The sequence below is a fragment of the Podarcis vaucheri genome (assembly GCF_965113315.1).
Source record: "Podarcis vaucheri genome assembly, chromosome: 12".
In the NCBI taxonomy this organism is placed as follows: domain Eukaryota; kingdom Metazoa; phylum Chordata; class Lepidosauria; order Squamata; family Lacertidae; genus Podarcis; species Podarcis vaucheri.
Window position 1 is genome coordinate 62,884,532 of NC_138750.1, and position 23,618 is coordinate 62,908,149.

The 23,618-nt window shown below is 52.7% G+C and overlaps 1 protein-coding gene and 1 long non-coding RNA gene across 8 annotated transcripts in view; both read right to left on the minus strand.

Annotated features, from left to right (window-relative positions):
- The window catches only part of LOC309515112, a 136,074-nt gene that overhangs the window by 11,922 nt on the left and 100,534 nt on the right, over nucleotides 1-23,618 (minus strand). The gene's annotated exons all lie outside the window — the stretch shown is intronic.
- LOC309514905 (uncharacterized protein) lies at nucleotides 5,231-22,213 on the minus strand. 6 transcript variants are annotated; one of them, XM_082192377.1, is made up of 6 exons: nucleotides 21,892-22,213; nucleotides 17,499-17,650; nucleotides 16,145-16,254; nucleotides 14,955-15,065; nucleotides 14,411-14,524; nucleotides 5,231-13,337 (listed from the first exon to the last, which is right to left on the minus strand). In XM_082192377.1, exons 3-6 carry the CDS (start codon nucleotides 16,173-16,175, stop codon nucleotides 11,710-11,712), a joined length of 1,884 nt encoding a protein of 627 aa, XP_082048503.1. In that variant the 5' UTR covers nucleotides 16,176-16,254; nucleotides 17,499-17,650; nucleotides 21,892-22,213; the 3' UTR covers nucleotides 5,231-11,709. The 6 variants fall into 6 exon arrangements, with proteins under 6 accessions (XP_082048503.1, XP_082048499.1, XP_082048501.1 ...); XM_082192373.1 differs by having other exon boundaries at nucleotides 16,145-16,257; XM_082192375.1 differs by lacking the exon at nucleotides 21,892-22,213 and adding an exon at nucleotides 21,230-21,596 and having other exon boundaries at nucleotides 16,145-16,257.

Genomic DNA, 23,618 nt, shown 5'->3' on the forward strand with positions numbered 1-23,618 from the left:
TTTTTATTTATACCTCGCCCTTCCCAGTTCAAAAACCAGGCTCAGGGCGGCTAACAACAAATTTAAAACACTTTAAAACAATTATAAAAGCAGCATAAAATACAGTATAAAAACATGAATAACAACAAAATTCCAAAATCGATTTAGGGGAAATAAGCATTAGATAATCCCCAGGGCTAGCTGGCTGAATTAGTCCTACTTGGGCCAGCGAGGAGACCAGGGGAGAATTAGCTGTGGGGTCTCAGAGCGGGTGATCTTCATAAAAGGGGAGGGGGAGGGAAAAGAAGGGAAATAAAAGATCAGGCAGGATTCAAATTAAAGGCCAGGCGGAATAGCTCTGTCTTATAGACCCGATGGAATCCTGCAGGGCCCTAGTCTCGTAGGACAGAGCCTTCCACCAGGTCGGAGCCATCACTGAGAAGGCCCTGGTGGAGGATAGTCTGACTTCCTTAGGGCCTGGGAGCTCTAAACGATGGTTATTCATGGACCTTAAGGTCCTCTGCGGGGCAGACCAGGAGAGGCGGTCCCATATGCAGTATTACAGTATCCGCAGAAAAGGAAATTTGATATAAAAGCACAATTCAAAGTCCTGAATCAGCCGTCAGTTAGTGGCCCTTGTTCTGCTTGGCCCTGCTATGAACCTAGCAACCTTTGCTGTTATCTGCTCATTTTGATCTGATAGAAGAAAGGACATTGTGGCAGTGGTTGAGCGCCCAGGGATGGTTAGTACGAGTGGGGTGATGGTCTCGTTCCTCAGGGCTTTGTAGAGGGTGCAAGACAGGAGGGCACTGTTTTGGTGCTACCATCTCCACAGGGGCAAGGAGATAAGTAACTACACAGTCAAACCTTGGTGTTTTTACATGAGTAGAATGTGTCCTTTTATTTAAAATGCATCTCTGGGTTATTTGTGGGGCATAGGAATTCGCTTATTATTACTTTTGTCGAAATATAGTCCAGCCCCCCGCAAGGTCTGAGGGACCGTGGACTGGCCCACGGCTGAAAAAGTTTGCTGACTCCTGATGCATGCCACCACTGCAACCCATGTTTGGTAGCCCCCAAATGGAAAACGAGTTTGGATTTGGATTTGATATCCCGCTTTATCACTACCCGAAGGAGTCTCAAAGCGGCTAACATTCTCCTTTCCCTTCCTCCCCCACAACAAACACTCTGTGAGGTGAGTGGGGCTGAGAGACTTCAGAGAAGTGTGACTGGCCCAAGGTCACCCAGCAGCTGCATGTGGAGGAGCAGGGAATCAAACCCGGTTCACCAGATTACGAGTCCACCGCTCTTAACCACTACACCACACTGGCTCTCTTTGGTTGAGTGAGGTCTCAAACAAAGAATGGCAACCAGTGGTGTAGCGTGGGGGGTGCAGGGGGGCCGGCCGCACTGGGCGCAACACCTGGGGGTTAGGGGGCGCAAATCCATGGGTTAGGGGGCGCAAATCCACCGGTTAAGGGGCGCAAATTACTTGCCTTGCCCCGGGTGCTGACAACCCACGCTACGCCACTGATGGCAACTTAAACTGATTGAATATGTGCAGCTTGCGGACCTAACATACAGAATAAGAGAACAAGAAGAACATATGTTTAAAGAAGATTGGGAAATATTTATTGAATATATGGGGGAAAATTGTGTACACTTGAAAACGTTGGCAGCACCAAGATAAATTCAACAGCGTAAATAAGTTTTGATGGATGCAATAATGGAATGCTGAATGGTTTATATAAAATATGCAGGGATTTATACTATGCTAAATGAACCATGGAAAGAGAAGAAGGGAAGTCATTGATATTTTAAGGTTGTCTAAATGAATATTCTAAATTGTAAAACAGAAAATTTAATAAAAATTATTTTTAAAAGGGAAAAAAGAAAACTTGGTCTGGGCTCCATCAAATGAGGCATACCAGTTGCTGCTCTGAAAAATAGGTGGAGGACGGGCAAGGAAGAGGCGACACAATTGAGGATTACGTTAAGCATGGCATAAAGTAGGTAGTTTTTCACCCTCCCTCGTAATGTGGGAACTTGAGTCCAATGAAGCTGGAAGAGTCAGGACAGGTAAAAGTTCTTCATGCAGCACATAAACTATAAACAGCACGGTCTTGTAGAAAGGTTGAAGCTTACTGGGAAATGATATATAAGGAATTGAAAAGGATGTTTAAAATAACTTTTGTTAAAAAAAAACCCAGAAGCTTTTCTTTTGGGAATTCTAGGGAGAGAACTACCTGTATAGAAATTTGTTTATGTCTGCTACTACAGCAGCAAGAATGTTGCTTGCCCAAAAATGGAAAGAAGTCCCAGGAAGAAGGAAGAATGGATACAAAAACTTATGGAATATGCAGAAATGGCGAAACTTACCGGCAGAATAAGAAGTCAAGATAACAAACTTTTTATAAAAGAATGGAAATGGTTTATTGAATATTTACAGATAAATTGTAAACAGATAAAAACACCAGCAGGATTATTGTTAACAACCTGCAGTTTTATAAGAGTATAAAATTAAAATGGATGAATAAATGAGCAAATTAAGTTGATTTGGATATGCAGAAGGTATTAAAAATAAATTTAAGGAGCCACAGAAAGGGGAAAGGAAGTCAAGTTTTGAAATGTTAAGGTGATTGTAAATTTGATGAAACATTAATCTGAAAAGTATAATAAAAAACAAAAAACATGTAAACGGCGTTTCCGTGCGCTCTGGATTCCGTCACAAATGTCCCGTTGCTCCAGAAGCGCTTTAGTCCTGCTGACCATGACCCAGAAAGCTGCCTGCGGACAAACGCCGCCTCCCTCGGCCTGAAAGTGAGATGAGCGCTGCAACCCCATAGTCGCCTTTGACTGGACTTAACCATCCAGGGGTCCTTTACCTTACTATTCTAGTTCAACTGTGGAACTCCCTCCCACAAGAGACAGTGAGGCCAATCGAGATGGCTTTAAAAATGAAGAGAAATTCAGGGAGGAGGGGGCTATCGATGGCTCCTGGCCACAATGGCTATGCGCTGCCGCCATAGTCAGACGCAGCGATGCTTCTGAATCCCTGTTCCCAGGAAACCCCAGGAGGGGAGAATTGCTCTAGTGCTCAAGTCTTGCTTGTGGCATCTGGCTGGCCACTGCGACGCCAGAAAAATGCTGGATTAGATGGGTATTTGGCTTTATCCAGCAAAGTTCAGATCCCACACCAGAAGCCATAAATCACCAGGCCATAAATGCAGAGTGAAGCTGCCCCATGTAGCAGCCAGCCTTGGGGGTGGGGGTGGGGGGAAGGATGCATTGAAACACACCTTATTCACTTTATGAAATAGATCGCTACACACATGGAGATACAGGAAGCATCGCTCCCATTTTAAAGCTTTTCTGCCTGTGGGAAGGATGCTTCAAATCATCGTTCAAGGGCTATTCCGATTCCCACGCAGAGATTAAATCTCAGTGGGGGGAAAGGAAACGCGATTTTCCTCTCGGTGGGCGGCCACTGAAAAGCTCTATCAGCCAAGCCAGCAGCAACACACCTCCCCAAAATGTAATCCGGGAAACCACCTCGGAAATAGCAGATCCAAAGGAAATTATTATTATTATTATTATTATTATTAAATCAAGGTCTCAGGAACTCCCAGGACTTTTCCGAGCTCATCCACCCAGATTCCTGGACTTGCATCTCTTGACATTTTCTTCCCAAGATGGGGCAGCCGCCTACGTCCATTAAGACCCCATTCTCTGCCTAGGTAGAATGTCCCGTCTTCTTTCCAGCAGAGAGGCAATGTTGCCAAGTGGTTTGAGGGTCAGGCTAGGACCTGGGAGGGACCATGGTTCAAATCCCCAGTCGGGGATGAAGGTCGCAGAATGTGGACTCAGGCCACTCACCGACTCCCAGCCTAACTTACCTTGCAAGGGATTGTTAAAGGGATTCAAGGAGCAGGTGGGAGAAGCACGTACGCCACTTGGCGCTCCTTAGAGAAAAAGGTGGGGTGTGAATGCAGTGAACAATTTCCTGGGAGACCCTCGTCTCCTATCGGAGCATTTGAGGCATGCAGATTACCCAGGCGCTGCCATACTTTGAGGGAAGTTGCCCCTGGGTGTTCCTCAAAGCTCTTGGAGAAAGGGCCACCCTAGCCTAAAAATCAGTGGCCTCTTCTTTTTATGTTACACCAAATAGCAAATAAGGTTTTTTTCTGCTGCTCCGGGGGGGGGGGGACCCAAACCGATGGATTCGAAGAAAGGGAATTCTGACTGAACCTTAGGAAGAGCTGACATTAAGAGCTGTTTTGACAGTGGAAAGGACCCCCTCAGAAGGTGGTGGACTCTCCTTTATTAGGGTTTTTTTAAATAAGAGGTTGGATGATAATAATATAATAATTAATTACTTATACCCTACCCATCTGGCTAGGTTTCCCCAGCCACTCTGGGCGGTTCCCAGCAAAATATTAAAAACACAGTAAAACATCAAATATTAAAAGCAGGGGGCTGCCTTCAGATGTCTTTTAAAAGTCAGAGAGTTTTTATTTCCTTGACATCTGATGGGAGGGCGTTCCACAGGGCGGGCGCCACCACCGAGAAGGCCCTCTGCCTGGTTCCCTGTAGCTTTGCTTTTCTCAGGGAGGGAACTGCCAGAAGGCCCTCGGAGCTGGACCTCAGTGTCTGTGGGGCTGAAGGATGTGGGTGGAGAAGCTCCTTCAGGTCTACTGGGCCGTTTAGGGCTTTCAAGGTCAGCACCAACACTGTGAATTGTGCTCGGAAACGTACTGGGAGCCAATGTAGGTCTTTCAAGACCGGTGTTATCTGGTCTCGGCGGCTGCTCCCAGTCACCAGTCTGGCTGCCGCATTCTGGATTAGTTGTAGTTTCCAGGTCACCTTCAAAGGTAGCCCCACGTAGAGCGCATTGCAGTAGTCCAAGCGGGAGATAACCAGAGCATGCACCACTCTGGCGAGGCAGTCCGCGGGCAGATAGGGTCTCAGCCTGCGTACCAGATGGAGCTGGTAAACAGCTGCCCTGGACACGGATTTAACCTGTGCCTCCATGGACAGCTGTGAGTCCAGAATGGCTCCCAGGCTGTGCACCTGGTCCTTCAGGGGCACAGTTCCATCTGTCAGGGATTCTTGAGCTGCGATTCCTGCATTGCAGGGGGTTGGACTAGATGACCCCCAGGTTCCCTGCCAACCCTACAATTCTGGGGTTGTACATCTTCTACCCACAAGACCTTGCCAGTGTCTCGCACACAAGCAGGACGCTCACTCCAGCAACTGTAAGAAAGCCTTTATTGCAAACAAACATAGCTCAGAAAATAATAATAAAACATAATAATTATTATAATAATACATCTGGAATAGCCCTAAGGGGCATGTCTGGGTTAATGGGGATGAAGATATCAACATGTCGTAAAAGGAGGCAACTTATGGAGGAGGCAGGGGGAAGGGGGGCAAGGGAGGGGGCTTTCTGGCAATGTCACATAAATGTTTCCAGCCAATTATTGTTGGCTTGTCCCCCCCATCTCCCTCTCCAGGCTGGCTGCCCCCCACCCAACTGCAACCTCATTCCATCGGCCAGCTGCCTGCCTGGGCCAGAACTTGGAGGACCCCAACACTGCCAGATAAAAACCTTCCTCCTCCAGGCTACAGAGGGAGTCATGATTTATATTTGGGGGGGGGGTTTCAGGGATCTCCCAGCCCCAAATGTCCAGCTGAAATCCGGATGGGTCAAGCAAGTCCAATGCAAGCGGTCGGCAGTGGGTCCGGGACGAACAAAAAGTATTTTCAGCACACGATGGGGCTATTCGCTTGTGGGATGCTGCGATGGCTGCAAATGTAGATGTCCTTTATCGAAAGGAGGCAACTTAATGGGGGGGGGTCAGGACAGGCTAAATGAACCCTCCATGTGCAGAGGCGATATAGGATGGGCCCCCTTGGCCGGTGGGGGGGGGGAGAGACACGCAGCGGACAACAGAGAAGGACCATTGCCATCATGCCCAGGAGCCTGGCTGGCTGGCTGGCCTCTCTACTGGAGACAGAGTGCTGAGACCCGGTTCTGATCCTGCAAGGCAATGGTGTTCTTCGGTCCTACTTAATTTTTGTGGGTTCACCTGCAGCGCCCAAACTGCAAATGTCCAGGGCCAGGGGGTGTCAGGCACGAGGCTTTGGCTTCACGCTCCAGAGCACAGAGGGGGGCTGGAAGTGGTTCTTCCCCACACTGCTCCCCAAAGATTCCCAGCCTCTCCGGCCTTTTCTGCCTCTGCCTAGTCACCCCTCCAAGCCACAGAACAAAACGACAGACAAGCACAGAAGCTACAAGGAGCTTACATTGGCGATGCACAAATTAAGCCTGTTCGAAACCGGTTTAAGCCACTGGGAGGTCCTGCACACAGGAATCCTGGAGAAATGAGGTTTTGTAGAGGTTTATATTTTAGGGAACCTCGTCTTCATAGAAGCAACAGTCCAGATCAAACTCAAGTTGGCCATGATTGAACTGGGGCTGGGGAAACTGAGTTAAAATAACACAGAGAAAATATATATATATTTTTATTTCAGCGGGGGGAAATTATCACAAAGAGACCTTCTGCTGGAAATCCTTAAGGGGCCAAATGTTTCCGTAACACCTTCATTGATGGCTTTGTTAAAAAACCTAGCATCGCAGGTCAATAGGCTCTGATTTCTGATTTGCAACTACATAAAGGAGAACACAAAACATTTTGCTCCAACATGCAAAGGAGTTCTGGTTTGCTAGCACCATGACATGCCCAACAAATCAACTTCCCCGAGTCAAATATTTCCAGTGTCCTCCACCTGAGAAGGCTTAAAATGTCAAAGGCCTCCCCTGGGACACTTCCCAAAGTGCATTTGGGACACGTTTTGCACACCGATGCAAGTTTGCTCTCCTCTTTTAAGCAACTGCAAATCAGAAATCAAAGCTCTATCACAGTGCATTGCGATGTTTTCAACAAGGTGGCCAATGAGGAATTCTGATTTTGTCAAAAGATAGCTTGGTCCATCAAGGATTTATATTACTGCATTTATAAGATGTTAATGTCATTGTAATATAAACTGCATTTTCTTTACACACTTTTTACCTTAACGGGGGGGGGGGGAGGGGAGTCACCTAGTTTTCGTGAAGGATGAGAGTCCCATCGCTTTCAATGGGTCTTTGCCACAACTAGCTGAACTGAGACCCCAGAGGGTCTCCTACTCAGGTGCAATGGCAGTTAAACAGGTTCTGAGCCAGTTTAAAATGTACGATGGAGGCAGATCCAAAAAGGGAGGTTCTAACTGAAGCACGGCTGGACTTGGGAGCAGGGGGCGCTCAGAACCACCTGGCCGTCTTACACTCTTTCTTCCAGGGATCCCACACGCCCAGCCATCGCTCATCTCATCCTGTCTGTCAAACTGCAGGGCAGGAAGAAGCGAGGACCACTTCGACCCATCCAACAACCCTCCTTCTCTTCCAGTTACACTTGCTGAAGACGTGCAATGCCGAGGCCACTCCAAGGCTGCTGCCTGGTCGGCGAAGCTCCTTATAAGCAAAACCAGGTTGAAAGAGGGCTAAGATCCTGCTGGCGGCTGCAGCAGGGATCCCGGCGAGTCGGGGTCTCTCTGCAGCCGCGAAAGAAACACTTAAGCTACTATGGGTCGCAAGGAACCAAGGGGGGTGGGGTGCCAGTGACCCAGAGCCTGCAACAGAAGTCTTCTTGATAAGCTTTGCATCAATCGAGGAACTAAGCCCCCCCCCAACACAAACACAATAGACTGGGTATTGCCAATGGCGAGGGGAGAAATGCAAAGTTAGAAGGAGCCAGAAACAACTCGTCAAGGTCCAAGCATCCAGGCCTCGAGGAAAGACCCACCAACACCCCTTTGCCTCCCTAATCTGGGCTATGAGCAAGAGGGCAAGTGCACTTCAGGAAGTTTTGTCTGCAGGACAGAGAGCGTCAAGAGGCGGCTCAAGCAAGCTGGGGTAAGCAAAAATGCATGGCAAGGAAGGGCGGGGAGGGAACAGCTCCCCGTAAAACAAGACGCAAACACAGCCCCCCAAACGCAACAGAATTTCACTGGGGCACACAAGAGTCCAGCCTATCCGGCACCCCACCTGCGGCTCCGAAGGGAGACGGAAGAAGCACGAGTTCTTAAGTGGCCTGTGCCAGGGTCCAGGGATGCCAGGGCTACTTGAAGTGGGGAGGGTGCCTCTGTCACAACCAAGTACCATCTTGTCTGGTTCTAAATGGGCTAGAGGTGCACTGACACACTGATGCAGGGGGCTAGACAGCCCACCTTCCGCATCCTTGGACTGAATAGGCAGCACACCACTGGCCTGTCCCCAGAGACCGGCAGCCAGCTCCCTCTGCTCCTGCCTCCCCCTGCCACCGCCCCCTCACGCCCACCTGCCCTGGCCAGAACAACCCGCTTGGGTTTCAGCATGCAACCGGGGAAATGCCAAGCAAGCATGTCTGCGCCAATGTGTTCCCCCCCAGAACACTCCCTACAGCACAGAACACCAAGGTGAAGGCCAAACAACCGGACACAAACACAAGGACCGAAAAGAGCTTTCTTGGCTGCCCATAACATCAATTGTTCTTTTGCTCCCTCCTCCCCAAAGGAGTTGGCGCCCAACGCCTTCTCCCAGGAAACACACACATTGCATTTAAGTCACCAGCCCCAAAAGATCCGTCAGGCACAAGCAGAGCATCTGTTTTCCCCATGGCTGCCCTGGACCTGGGATTGCCAGCAAGGCAATCTCTAAAACCCTTCTCTAAAGCCCTTGCGCAAGAAGGGGCCCTCTGCAGAGTGGAGAGCTACCTTCTCCAGTCAGGATCCCTCCACAGCAGCTCAGGTGGTTTAGGAGTGTAGCCTTAGCCTGGAACGAATGCCCAGCCTGGCGAAGGGAGCCTGGGAGGGAGGGGGGGCATTTGACATTCCTGTGGCCAGAGCTGACCCAGGTTTTTCTCCAGCCTCCTGGGGAAGGGGTGACTTTTACTCAGAGCCAGGAAGCTGCACAGTGCAGAGGTCGGGGCAAGGGCTGCACCCCTCCCTTGCATCTTGGCACTCTAGGTACTTCCCCCACCACCAGAGACATCAGAGCGGGTCCTTGAGAGGTGGGAACAAACCATTCCCAAAACACTAAAGGATCAAACATTAATTCTCCAGCCTCACTCTGGGTCGGGGGCAACGTGTAACAGGAGAAGCGTCAGCCACAGGGTCCCCCGGCTTTGCACTGCAGCCACAGGGAGCTTCTCCTTTGTTTGCACCCATAAGTACGTAAACCCTTTGCACTGCCCCCCCCGCCAAAGCCACACCCAAAAACGGCTGATAGCCAGAGGGATGGCGAGATACAGACACCTTACGAGGATCCAATCACTTTATCAGCTGTGTTGCATGTATCCTGGCTCTCTCACGCTTCTCTTTCCACCCGCTTTCTCCTTGGGCATTTTGCACTTTTCTGGCACGGGGGGGGGGGTCTTTGCCCTCCCCCCCAGCCACCTGGGCCTCCCCCCCCGACACACACCGATTCTCTTCCTTTGGGCAAGTCAGCATCTCAACCAGCCTTTGCCTGCTGGGCCTGGCAGGAGCTGGGAATCCAGGAGCACTTGCGGGGCCTCAACTGGGCACAGTCTGGCCAAGACGACCCGACAGCCTGCGGCCCCTCAAGGAAAGAAGAGCCAGCGTTGTCTGGGGCACGCAGTTTCCACACCTTCTTCTCCCCGCTGTGGGAGCCTGGACTCCTTTGGGGCTCTCGTGCCTCTTGCATCCCACAACTCTCTCCTCTGCCCCCCAAGTGTGCCCTGCCCACGGCTTCTAAAGCACCCGGCCCAGTTTTATGTGCAGTCAACGCCCTTCCCACCACGACGCCACCCTCCAACCAGGACCGGTTGACAAAGTGGGCCGAGGATCTGAGAGCTTAAGGCACAGATTCCCCCTCTCGTTGCCCGGGGTCCTTTCTCTAAGGGGTGGCATCCCGAGGGGAGGTTTGGGGGCCTGCTCTGCAAAGCAGGGGAGGAACAAGCAGCCCACCGACATGGCTGCCCCCTGAGCCAATGCAGAGAGCCCTCTAGCCCATCAGGCCAGCGCGGTCTCTGCAGAGGGGCCACGCGGCAGAAGGCAGAACCGAGGTCAAGGGGGCCTAACGGGGTCACATGTAAAGTGCTTCGGCTGCTTCTCCTGCCCCACAACCCAGCCTTCCCGAGAGGAGGGACCCCTGGACATCCCTCCCCTCCTCCTCCTCTTTGGTCAACGCTTCCATACCTCATCCACGCCTACGCTACAGACCGGCCTTGGTCCCAGCCTGGTGCCCTCGGGGTGTTTTGGAGCACAACTCCCACCAGCTGCAGGATTTGTGCTCCAAAACACCCGGAGGGCACCAGGGCCTGGAGAAGGCAGCTTTGGACGCTTCTAGGCCACCGGTTGCACCCAGGTTTGGGGACAAGGCAGGCGCCTCTCCTCTTCACAGCTGCCCAGAGCTCGCTGGACGGCCTTGTGGAGGGGCTGCTTCCCACCAGCGCCGCCTCCCCCTCCACAGGCTGAAGACGAAGGAAGCCCAGCTCTCCTCGCAGAGTGGACTTTGCTGCTTGCGCCCAGGATCCAGACCGCTCCGTAGCAACGTGCCGCTTCTGAAGCATGCTGAAGTCCTCCTCCCCCCCTCTGCTAGTCTTTGGAGGGGAGGGGCTTCTTCCCTCCTTCAACCACCCGCCCCGCTTTTCCGTGAAAAGGCAAAGCATGCAGAGTGCCAACGGGCAGGAGAGGCGTCCAAGGGTCTGCTCTGCCCGTGAGGAAGCAGGGGAGCGTGGAGATTATGGGCAAGGGTTCTTGGCACAAGTTTGCCCCCTCCCCACCCCCGGAAAATCCAACCATCCGTGTTGCTCCTGCAGCAGACTGATAATGTTCCTCGTCACCCGAATCTCCTGCATTCGGTATCCTCGGTTGCACAGGGCAAACGAGAGAAATGAGCCCGGGATCTGGTAGGCAGCAAGATCCCCAGGTAGACCGTTGCCTGCAGAGTCCAGCAGCGGCTGTTCCTGTGGTTCTTTTGTGCTGGTCAACTCTGGCTGGCCTCGCACGGCAGCTAAGGCATCTCCCAGTTTCACACGTAGGACACTGTCCCCTCCTGCACCCGGCACTCTGGACCCCGAAGGCGAGAGATCCCAGGTGGAATTTGCTAGGCGACAGCAGGCATGTGGAAGGAGGGGAAGAAAGCAGGTCCTCTCCAGAGTCCTCTTTTCAAAGGAAGACCCTATAACGTTGCTGCCTGCCAGTCAGGAGACGCTGCCTGCTCGCAGGGCCCCGTTCGCCTCCCCTGGGGGAGGCAGATTTCCGCCGCATCTGTGCTGCACGAGGCGGTTGAGCAGAGTTCCACTGGTTCCTGGGGTGGGGGGAGGAGGGTGTGGTACATGGTGGGGGGGGCGGGATTGTAGGGATGAAGAAAATACACTTGGCACAATGACACCCCCGCGGGCGCAAGCTTCTAGGGGGAAGAAGTCTGGTGGCGCTGCAAGAAATCTCGATCTTTTTCTGTGCCAGGAGATGCAGGAGCAAAGAGGGGGGTTTTGCACGTGTCTCAAGATTTGGGGGGGTCGGTGCAGGCTGAGGGCTCTCCTGTCCACAATACATGCATGAGCCCCACCGCCCTGCCCCCCCCCCCGCCGAGGGCTGTTTATGTGTGGAAGGTCCTTTGTGGGGAGGGCCAAGCCCAGCCCCCACCAATCTGTGCTTGCACAGCGCCCGTCTTTGGGGAGGAGGAAACTACCGCAGGGAGTCCGGGATGGAGCAGAGTCTCGGGTTGGGGGCGGCGGGGTGGCCCTGGGCCCCCTGCTGGAGCTGCAGGGTGCGGGCCGGGCACGGGATGCCCAACCAGGCGCGGCCAGGAGCGTCCCTGGCGCCTGCCTGGAGCTGCCCCAGGTGCGGCGGGTGAGGGATGACCAGGGAGGCCCGGCTGGCGTGGCAGAGGCAGTGGAGCATTTCGCTGGGGGCCTCCAGCCGCGGCCCCACCAGGCTCTTGGGCTTGGTGGTGATGGGCTGCGGCTGCCCCATGGGCACCACGGAATGGGCGCTGGAGGTGGGCAGCGCCGGCAGGCTCAGCCGGCGCTGGCAGTGGAGCATCTCGGCGTGGGGGTCCATCACGGCCGGTGGGGCGCTCAGCTTTGGCCCTTGCTCCGAGCCGGGGGCCACACCCTGGAGGTGTCCAGCGGGGCCCGCTGCTGAGTGGGGACCGGGTGGAGGGTCCGCGGGAAGAGACTGTGGCCCATGAGGGGCTCCGTGCTGTTGCTGCTGCTGCTGGGGCTGCTGCTGCTGCTGTTGTTGCTGCTGCTGCTGCGCCTGCTGCCCGGAGGGGGCAGCCCGATGGACGCCCGGAGTGGGGTCCCCGGGCAGATCCTGGCGGGGGGCCGGCGTGGCCCTCTGCGCGGCCGAGGTGGGGTCCCCGGGGAGCGGGGCCTGCTGCTGGAGGCCGGGAGCCACCGCCAAGAGGGCTCCGGCCAGGGGGTCAGCTCCCAGGACCTGCCGGTGGGTCCTCTGGTGCGCTCGCAGGGCCGACTCTCCCTTGAAGCGCTTGGGGCAGCAGGAGCAGGCGTGGGGCCTCTGCTGGGAGTGGGTGCGCTGGTGGGCGGCAAGGTTGCCCTTCTGGCTGAAGCGGCGGCCGCAGGTGGCGCAGGGGAAGGGCCTCTCGCCCGAGTGGATGCGGCGGTGGGTGATGAGGTTGGCGCGCTGGTTGAAGCGCTTCCCGCACTCGGTGCAGGCGAAAGGCTTCTCGCCCGTGTGGATCCGCTGGTGGGTGATGAGGTTGGGCCGCTGGCTGAAGCTCTTCCCGCAGACGTTGCAGGGGAAGGGCTTCTCCGTCTGGCGGCTGCCCCGCGGCACGGGCGTCTTGGGCTCCGGGGCGATCAGCCCCTCCTGGACGGCGTGGGTGCGCTGGTGGGCCGCCAGGTTGGCCTTCTGGCTGAAGCGCTTGCCACAGCGCAGGCAGGGGAAGGGCCGCTCGCCCGTGTGGACCCGCTGGTGCGTCAGCAGGTTGGGGCGCTGGCGGAAGCGCTTGCCGCACTCCAGGCAGGGGTAGGGCTTCTCGCCCGTGTGGATGCGCCCATGCGTGATGAGGCCCTGCTTCTGGCGGAAGCACTTCCCACAAACCACGCAGGCGAAGGGGCCCGAGCCCAGGCCCTGAGAGGGGCGCCCGGGGCCGCACAGGCCCGGCTCACACGAGGCCGCTTCCTCCTTCTTGACACGAGGCTGCTGCGCCCGCAGCTGGGCGGCGTTGGGCGCCAGGAAAAGGCCCGTTCGGGAGCTGTCGGGGAAGAGCTGGTAGCGCTCCAAGCTGGCCACAAAGCCCTTCTGGCCCCCTTCCTCCTCCTTGATGGCCTTGCCGCGGCCGGCTGCTCCTGAAGGGGGCGGGAAGAGAGAAAGGGAGAAAAAGAGGTGGAAAGGAAGCACGAGAAGGGGCGAGAGGGACACAGCACAAGGAGGCCTTTGCAGAAGAATGGAGGAGCTTCGTTTTGGGCACCAATTCTCCGGGAGAAAGCATCAAAGGCCACTCCTATGAGAGAATGTATAAAGCAGTCTGGGATATGGTAGGCATGGTTAAGCTTACATATACCATATGGTGAGAACCAGACAGGGCAAGGCAATGTATTTATCGACAAGGCAATGTATTTATCAATTAATCGACAAGGCAATGTATTTATCAATTAATGGGCTGTTTTTACAATATACTGAAGTAATAAGGTGCAGGATAATGTAAGCCCACTTGTGTTACTTGAAACCTGGTGGTATTAATTATTATTATTATTATTATTATTATTATTATTATTATTATTATTATTATTATTTTGGTATGGAACTTTGCTCCTATATGTTTACTTCTGGATATTTCTTTCTGCCTTTATCTGGCCTCTGTTGCTATACTTGCTATGTTATAAATATATGTAAACAATAAGAAACCAGTTAAATAATAAGAATAAGGAGGTATACCATGAATGTTTGGGGCAAGGCTGCTGGGGGAGTGAAAAGGTCCACAACATGCCATATTTTTATGCAGGCAACAATCCAGACAACATCCAGCCTGTCCATTCAGGGCTGGGAGGGGGGCAAACCATTTTTTTTAAAGAATAAATGGGTTGTTCTTATCCGCCTGTCTCAAGAGACAATGGAGTGCACCTCCAGGGGTGAGGTCAAACGGCTGACAAATCACAGCCCCTGCTGTGGCTGCAGAGAATGGTAAATAAATGTGTGCCTCATTAGTTATTATTTTAGAACAGAAGTGGCTCTCCCAAATATTGTCAGGCTCCCAGCTCCCATCAGTCCCCTTCACCAGCAGAGTCCCTGGCCAGGGATTATGGGACTTGAAGTCCAGCATCATCTGAAGGGCCACAGGCTGCCTCCCCATTGGCCTGGCAACCAAAACTGCTGCTGGAGTCAACCAATAGGCAACAGCCTCTGCTGGATGGCTCCTCACCTTGGCAGGAGCCTGTGCACAGCTTGCCTTCCTCCAGCTTCTGGCGATCCGTGACGCCAAGCTCTTCCCACCGTTCAATCCAGGATAAGCTCTCGGGTTTGAAGAACCGGTAGCCTGGCACAGGGGGAGAAGCGGTTAGCTTTGCTGTGCTCTCTGTCTGTGAAAAACCTGCCCTTGCCTTCTTGGCCAACAGGAAGACTTGGAAGAAGAAGAAGGGGCCACACCTGCAGAGCGACCGAAGCCAAAAGGTACCACAGGCATTGTCTGCCAAGGGCCTCCAGAAACTCTGGTTGTGGCCTCTGTGGCTTTTATCTCTGTTTCAGCCCCCTTAGTTCCACACACTCAACCCCAGAGCCCTCAACCCTCTCCTAAGCATTATTCAGAACAGTAGTTTTGAATACGACCCACTAAGAAATATGATAACTCAATAAAATCAGAAACAGTTAACAATTAATTGCACATCTATTCCAAACCAAATTTAGTTCAATTAATTCAACAAGAATGATGAAGGTGATCCATTCTCCCACTCTGCTTAGTGGCTCACCTGGGCAGGGATCTGTTGGAATCCCTCTGCTAGAGTCCAGCTGATCACCAACGCACTGCTCTCCAGCACGCTCGATCCGAGACAGGAGATCAGGTTTGAGAACCGGGTAGCCTGGAGAGGGAGGAACACCATTACGCTCCATTGCGGTGGCTTTTAAAAGGCTGACTCAGGTTTCCACACCTGGGACAGAGAAAGGAGCACTCCTTGAATGCAGATGCGTTGGAGAGGCGGCCCCTCTGTACCCCACCCCACCCCAGGACACAATCTTAAAGGCAGAGGGTTTCTTTCCGGGGGAAATATCTACCACAGAATCACATCTACACACAGAGGCAAATGGATGGCAAGCTGATGGAGGAGAGGACTATTAATGGCTATTAGCCATGGTGGCTCTGGTCTGCCTCCACAGTCCCAGTTGCCAGAAGCCAAAGAACGGGGGAGAGCGGCTGTTGTGCTCAGATTCTGCTTGCGAGGTTCCCATGACGGGCATCTGGTGGGGCCACCAGGATTCTGGGCTGGATGGGCCAGCGGACTCTTCTTGTGTCAAGCAACCCCAAGAGATTCCTGCACCAGAGCAGACTCTGCCAGCCGCCACCAAACATGCTCTTGAAACCACAGAGCTGGGCTCCAACATCACAAGCTAGGTGGGAGCTGTGCTGGCTCTTCACCTGGGGGGGGGGGGGCTCTGCTGCCTGGAGTGGAGACCTAACAACTGGCAGGAAAGAGGCTGACTGACCCTCTGGCCCTCACAATACAGCCGTACCTTGGATCCCGAATGCCTTGTGACTCAAACATTTTGGCTCCCGAACACCGCAACCCCGGAAGTGAATTTTCCGGTTTGCGAACGTTCTTTGGAGCTCAAATGTCCGACGCAGCTTACACGGCTCCCAATTGGCTGCAGGAGCTTCCTGCGGCTAATCAGAAGCCACGCCACGGTTTCCAAATGTTTTAGAAGTCAAACGGAGTTCCAGAACGGATTCCGTTCAACTTCCGAGGTACCGCTGTATTAGCTATCTGCAGTTGCACGGTAGTCTCTCTGCCTCGTTCTGCATCGTCTGGTGAGGGGAGCTCGCCCCTCTAGAGCAGAGCCAGTGTCAACGAGGAGCCAAGCCTTTCTGAGGCTCCCAAGAGGCAAGCCAACAAAGCTTTTAGCAAGCAACTGCCTCCCCCAAACAAAGCCAGCGGCGTCTTACCCAGGGAAGTGACCAGCTCGTAGTTCTCCATCACCACACCTGCCGACTCCTTGCGGATTCTCCGGGACCTCCTCCGGGGAGACGCAGACCAGGGCAGGCTCAGACGTCACCTGCTGCGACAAGATGGACTGGTCAGCGCTTGCCCTGCTCTGAGGAAGCCACCTCAGGCCAGGAAGCCCAACCCAGGAGTGGCAGGAGCTGCCTTATACCAAAGCCACAGCCTCGGACCAGAAGGGATGGGCAGCGAGATGCTCCCCAGATGTGGCTGGACTACAACTCCCATCAGCCCCACCAGCAAGGCCAGGGTGGTTATGCCCCGCCTCAAAAGTTGACGGCAACAATGAATCCAGAGGGCTCTGGGGTTCATGCTCTGCTCCCTGGTTTCCCACTGAGGCGTCTAGGGGGCCACAGTGAGGACAGGATGTTTATGGCCAATGGCCAGGAATGACAGGAGATGCTTTCAAGGACTGAACCTGGGACTTTCTGCATTCAAATATAATATAATAAATAATAATTTATTATTTATACCCCGCCCATCTGGCCGGGCTTCCCCAGCCACTCTGGGCGGCTTCCAACCAAATATTAAAATACAGTAATACATCAAACACTAAAAGCTTCCCTAAAGCAGGTGTTGTGCCACTGAGGACCCAGCAGGAACGCTGCAGGTTCATGATGGGGAGAAAGATTAGACGCAGCACCTCAAATAACTCAAATGTGGAATTGCTAACAAAAAAATATGTCACTTGTCCCTCGGATCAGCCTCCATGCCTGAGGACTGGAAAGTATCCATTGTGGCAACGGCTTTTGTAAAGGGATCTAAGGGGGATCCTGGGAATTACAGGCTGGTTGGCTTAACGTCTGTCCTTGGAAGACTGTTGTAAAGTACTGTTGCAAGATAAAATATCAAAGCTTATAGGAGGAGGAGCCATACCGAAGCTGGACTGGGTGGGGCATTGGCCTGATCCTGAAGGCTCTGCTTAGGTTCTGTGCGTATGTTGTGTGTGCTTCGCATTGGGGGGCCCCACACCCCCACTACATCTGTGGGAGGAAGCCCTACACGCCTAGCGCTAGTCACCATCAAACGGCTGCATCCAATTGGAGCCAAGCTATGCCCATCAAAGTGCACAGGGCGGGGATAGCCAACATGGCGCCCTCCAGAAGATGATGGCATCCCGTCAGCCCCAGGCAGAATGGTCAATGTTCAGGGCTGATGGGAGTCCAATGACATCTGCTGGAGGGCCAATTAGGGCACAGGGACTGAGGAGCCTTCCCCAAGCAAGGCGTCGGGAGGCAAGAAGCAGCTGCCCCAGAGAGCTCCGACCCACGGCTCAGACTTCCCCTGCCCTCACCCTACCTGGGCAGCCCCCTTTGCAGGCATTTCCTAGGACAGTTATCCAGGGAGGGGAGACCATGTTTCTCCTTGGCAACTGAAAGGCAAACGGGATTCGTCTTGCGAGTCTGACCATCCTTCTGGCGGTTTATTTTTGCTGCTCTTTCCAAAAGGCCCTGCATCAACCGAGAGGAGAAGAGGTTAAGCAAACAGGGTGCTGAGGCCCAGTGTAACCCAAGCCCCCTGCAAATCATCTAGCTTTGTTCAATTTCTCTGAGTCTCTGTACAAAGCTAACGGCTTGTTTTTTTGCTGTTTTGAAAGCACTAGATTCAACCGTTAGGGCTCTGGCCGGCCGCCGTGAGAACAGCAGCTGGACTAGATGGGCCATGGGGCCAGGAGACTCTTCTTACGTTCATTGCTGCATGCTGAACACAGAAACTCAAGAAAGAATATACATTTCATAAGCTCATTTGCAGCCTCTGGGAGACAAGCCGGCCCAATAAAAGGCTGCCAGGTCTCCTCTCTGTTTGCAGACACACAGACACCACTTGGGGAGAGAGACATGTGAACTGCAAGACCATAGAGAATGTGAAAGAAAGCAGCAGCAGGTGCCAAATAACAGGCTGAGGACTACGGTGACAGAGTCAGGGACTAGATGGCCTTGGGGGTCCCTTCAAACTCTGCAATTCTACGGTTCCTGCCCAGAAATACAGATGATGCTATAGCTGCTGCGTTCCGTATGCTAAGGAGTCTGGGTCACTCCGTATCAAAAAACAAAGGGAAGGTGAAGGAAACCACAACCCAAATGAGCAGAAGCCTTTTCCTGATGAGTTTCCTGGCTGTACACTACTTTTTTTTTTTTATATGGGATGACCGTCCACTATTTAAAAAAATAGTAAGAAGGGATATGGTGGACGGTTATAAAATTATGCATGGTAAAAAAAAATATGCATTGCAGCAAGTTGGACTGGATAACCCTTTGGGTTGTTTCCATGCCTACAAATTTATGATTCTATAAGAAAGTGGAGGGAGGGAATCTCACACCCCCCCCCCAGATTACCTCAGGCAATGATAGAGGGCAGAGAAGGCAGGCCAAAGTAACACCCTCTGCTCCCAAATGCTGCAGAGAATTCTGCCACCAATGATGAGGTTTTTAAAAAAATGCTTTGCCATTGCTTCATAGCAACCACACTGTGTGGTTTTTATTTTACTTGTACACCTTGAAAAGGATTTGTAACCTTAGAGGCATAATATGTGTAATAAATAACAGGATAATTCAATGAAAATTACGAGTAAGGGATTTAAGACAGGAAACGGAAAGGACTTCTTTGGACGATGCACAATTCACTTGTGGAATTTGCTGACAGAAGACTTAGTGGTGGCCACTAAAAAGAGGATTAGACAAATCCTTGAAGGCTACTGAATTGCTGCTGGAAATGGTAGCTTTCTGCAGTCCCATGGATGCCACAGAATACCTTTGGCTGTGAAGCACTAGCCCACAAGAGAATCCTTGCTTTCGTTTCCCACTTGGGGGCTTCCTGACACAGCAAGACTTCTTTCCCTGAGCCTCTGCAGACACATCTTTCCCTATAGCCTCAGCTGTCTTCTGATCCACTGTCTTTCAATCCTTGCTTTAACTGCCTGATCCCAAGATCTCAGGACACTGCGGAATCTGACCCAGAAAACACAGCCTTGGAATCTTGGACAAAGAATCCAGCACCCTGAAAGTCAAGATTATTTTTTCTTCAAAAAGGTTCCTACAGAAGTCCCTGGCCCTTAGGAAAGTTACTTTTCATTCACATGGTGGCTTAGGCAGAGTCAAAGGTAGCAAAGCAAATGTTGGAGCTGAGTGGGGAATCACAGCATCATAGAATTGCAGAGGATCCAAAGGGTCACGTAGTCCAACTTCCTACAATACCAGAATCGCAGCTAAAAATCCCTGGCAGATGGCCATCCAAACTCTGTTTTAAAACCTCAAAGAAGGGAAGTCCACCACCTTCCAAGGTGGTGAACCTGGGTTTCAAAACTGAAACTTAATAGCCTGCTCACTGAACGGCAGCTGTACCAAACACCCCCAGAGTCGCTCAACAAGATGGGGTCACAGCAGAGAAAGTGGATACACGTTAACTGGAAGAGCTTTGGCAAAGGAAATTGAAGAAGAATGTGAAGGACACAGTGAAACACTCTGACCAAGGGAGAGAGGATGCCTTGTTCCAAGGACCAGGAATCAGCACAAAAGATAGTCTGCAGGGGGTGGGAAAAGGAAGGAATTGCCTCCAGCAATGCCACCCCAAGTCCCCACTCTCTCTTGGTCCAGCCTGGCAGACAGAATGAGCCTGCCCCATCATTCCTTCTCAGGCTGCTCCTCACAGTCTCTGGAGGTTCCCATTCCAAAACTGCCTTCTCTGGAAGACAGGTGGAAGCAGGATCTGCTGTTGCGGCCATTCCACAGTTCTTCTGCCATGTCCATTCAAAGGCACAGACCCATTCCCACAGCCAGAGGAACGTGTCTGGCCAAGATAGTTTTTGCCCATAAGCAAATTACAAAAACTTTCACATAAGGTTTCTTCCACTTGGGAAAGGTGCTCTCTTTCAGACAAAAGCTTTGAAATCTGAACTGATTAATGAGGGGACTAGAAAGACAAATCCCATCTTAGTACAAAATGTTTAAGGAATCGAAAGTTGTGCAGCAGTTAACCTTATCAAGCTGAGGTTAATCGCTTCCTGCCATGGCCAGAAGCACTCAAGGAAAATCTAGAAGCCAGTTAAGGATCCAGGAAAGAAACTGGAGAACTGGCCCGACAGTGAACAAAGCTCCACTCCTGACAGCCCAAGCTCCTCCAACGCAGCCCCAAAGCCCCACCCGCCAGCCAGCCCCACTGCAGCCTTCCCAGCACAACCCACAGAGCAGAAAACAAGCCATTTTTAGCAGCGGACCCAGAAATACAACAGCAATTCCCTCACTTGTCCCCAGAGGCTGCAAATATCTTTTTGACCTCTGCCATCCACACGTTTTCCAACTGAACTGCAAGGGCAACTTTCTGCCAAGGCTCAAGGGCTAGAGAGAAATCTTTGCTTTTTTCCCCACTCTGGTAACTACCTGCTTCGTTTTTCCAGCACCAGCCTTAGCCAGGTTGGAAGAAACTGATCACCAGCATCACATTTCAAAGGGGACCTGGCAAGTCAATTTTAAACTATTTTTCAACTTGGCTCTGATTTGGGGTTGGTGAATCAAAAGAGTCAAAAGAAAGGAGTTGGCCATTTAAGGCTGCAATGCTGTGCATGCTTTAGCGAGGAAGGCTGAGTTGCTGGACACCATGGAATTTACCTCCAAGTAAACGAGCACAGGATTGTGCTGAACATCAACCTTTGAAATTTCCAGTTCTCTAGAAGCTGTATCTAGAAGCTTGGGACCCTGTATCTTGAAATAATAGGTTGGGGGGTTTTCGCACTCAACAGCTAAAACACTTACCCAGGAGAAATTCCCACTTAATTTGATTAAACTTCATTCACAGTAGACATGCAAAGGATTGTCCTATAATTCTACCACAACTGCCCTGACTCCAGGGACAACCAGAGGCTACGTCCATCTATGGAAAAAGTGCGAATGGGCACCTAATAGCCCCCATTTTACAGGTACAAAGCTGCCAAAGTTCAGGTGAATATGAATGCATACAGAAAGAGGCCCTTTTTGAATTACAGGCATTTCCAGGTTTCCCCATTCAGATAAAAAAGGCCGCTGTCTCCCTCTTACCCACTGCATCCATCATTTCCACAAGTTTGGAAGGCCCCCAAGCCCACCTTGGCCCCTGCCCTCTCAAGGCCCAGGAGGAGGGCTGGGAAGCCTCAGCCTAAACCCTGAAGCCCCGGGGCAACGCTGGCTCAACATGAACGAATAAGGCGGGAAGGGGGCACCACCCAAAGGTGCCCCAGGGCCCACCCATCGACCCTGGCTAGGGAAATCTAGGGCGATCTGCTCCGGAGCCAGCCTTTTGTGCAGAGGAAACTTCAGGAATTGGGGAGGAATTGGGGAAGGGGGGTTGAGGTGGGGGTGGGAGGAAGAAATGCATTCAATGCCCGCGGACGCAGAGGGGAGCCCACACCGCCCTATAGGGGTGCCATGGGGAGGAGGGAGGGCAGCACTCCCGGGGGGGGCAGAGGGAGGAGGGAGGGAGGGGCTTTGGAGACACCCCCCGTAGGATCCTCTGAGGGGGTGGCTGAGTGGGGAGGGGGGTGAAGGGCCCCCCTCCCTCCTCCCGCGGAGGGGCTTCCCCTGCGCCCCCCCCAACCGCGAGGCCTCTCCCTCTTTCGGGGGCTGCGCCTTGCACCCCCTCGGCCCGCCCTTCCCTCGCCCCACCGCCCCACCGCCCGGGCGGCCCCCCCCGGCCCTCTCCCTGCCCCCCCCGCCCTGCTCACCAGGCCGCGCGGTGACCCCCTGACCCAGCAGGCGGTGTTGCCATAGCAACACCGTGACGGTCCCCGGCCGTGGCGGACGCGAGGCCCGCGTCACCGACGCATCATCGCCGGGCCCGGTGACCTCACGCGATGACGTCACGCGGCGGAGGGGCGAGGCCTCGTCTTTTCTTTTCCCTTCTTCCTCCCCCTTCTCCCCGCCGCCTCTTATATATACATCTAGGTGTATATATAGATTATTTTTTATTTTAATAGAGCAGAAAGGACCCGGATGAAGGAACCGGAAAGGCCCGCTCGCTCTCTCCCCCCAAGCCCCGCCCCTTTTCGCCCTCCACGATACACGCACTTCCGCTTCCCTGCTTCTCCTCGCGGACCTTCTTCCTCTTTCTCCCTCCTTACCCCGCCCGGACGCTGAAAGGAGATTGGCGGAAAGGAACCCGCCGCGCGGCATCATGGGAGAGCGAGTTCCCGCCGGGCGCAGAGGCAGGAAATGGGGCGCCGTCCCGTTTGCCCGAGAAGCGTGGGAGGGGAATCTCGCGATGGCGGCCGGGTTTCGCGGCTTAGCTCTCGCGAGAGGCTCTTCCGCTCAGGGCATCATGGGAGAAGTAGTTCTGCGGGAAGCGCATGAGGCCTGCATCGGAAGGCGAGAAAGGAGGAGGAGCCGAGCCAACGCCTTCCCTTTGAAGCGCAGCGAGGCAGTTAAACCACATGACTGCTAAAGAATCCTGGGAGCTGCAGTTTGCTAAGGATGCTGGGAATGGCATCTCTCTGAGAGGGGAAACTACAGTTCCCAGAGTTCTTTGGGGGAAATCCTGTGCTTTGAATGTGTGGTGTGGATTTGTCCTTTCTCATGTGTCAATTCCAGTGGCTGCCAAACAATCAGGGAGCACACTGGCACCTCCCTTCCATAAACTCACCCCCAGTTAAAAAAGCATCATTCAGAGCAGTGGTTTGCACGACCCACTAAGGAGGAGAACAACACAATAGCATTTGAAATGGTAATAAATAATTGCATATTTATTCAAAATCCAATTAAAACTGTTTAGTTCAATCAGTTCAGCAAAATTCCATCAATGGCATCTCCGGAAAATTTTAAACATCACCTGGGAAGACAGGTGAACTAATACCAGTGTACTGGAAGTAGCCAAGATCACCAGCGTTGAAGCAATTATTCTTCAACATCCACTTCATTGGACTGGTCATGTTGTGTGGATGCCTGATTGTCGTCTTCCAAAACAACTACTCTATTCCGAACTTAAAAATGGAAAGCGTAATGCTGGTGGTCAACAAAAGAGGTTCAAATACTCTCAAAGCAAATCTAAAAAAAGTAGTATAAACACTGTCAACTGGGAAATACTGGTCTGTGAGTGCTCCAAGTGGAGAACAGCCTTTACCGAAAGTGTCATGGGTTTTGAAGATGCTCAAACTCAGGACGAAAGGGAGAAACGCATTAAGAGGAAGGCACACTTGGCAAATCCACATCGTGATCAACTCCTGCTCGGAAACCTATGTCCCCACTATGGAAGGACGTGTGGATCCAGAAATGGTCTCCACTGTCACTTATGGACTCACTGTTAAAACCTTGTTTAGGGAAGACAATCTTACTCAGCTACAAGGGATTGCCAAAGAAGAAGAAGAAGAAGAAGTTACCGTATTTACACCTCCAGAGCCCCACTCCCCTCCCTGCCCCGGCTTGATATCACCCCACTGGGTAATCCCACCAGCTTTAG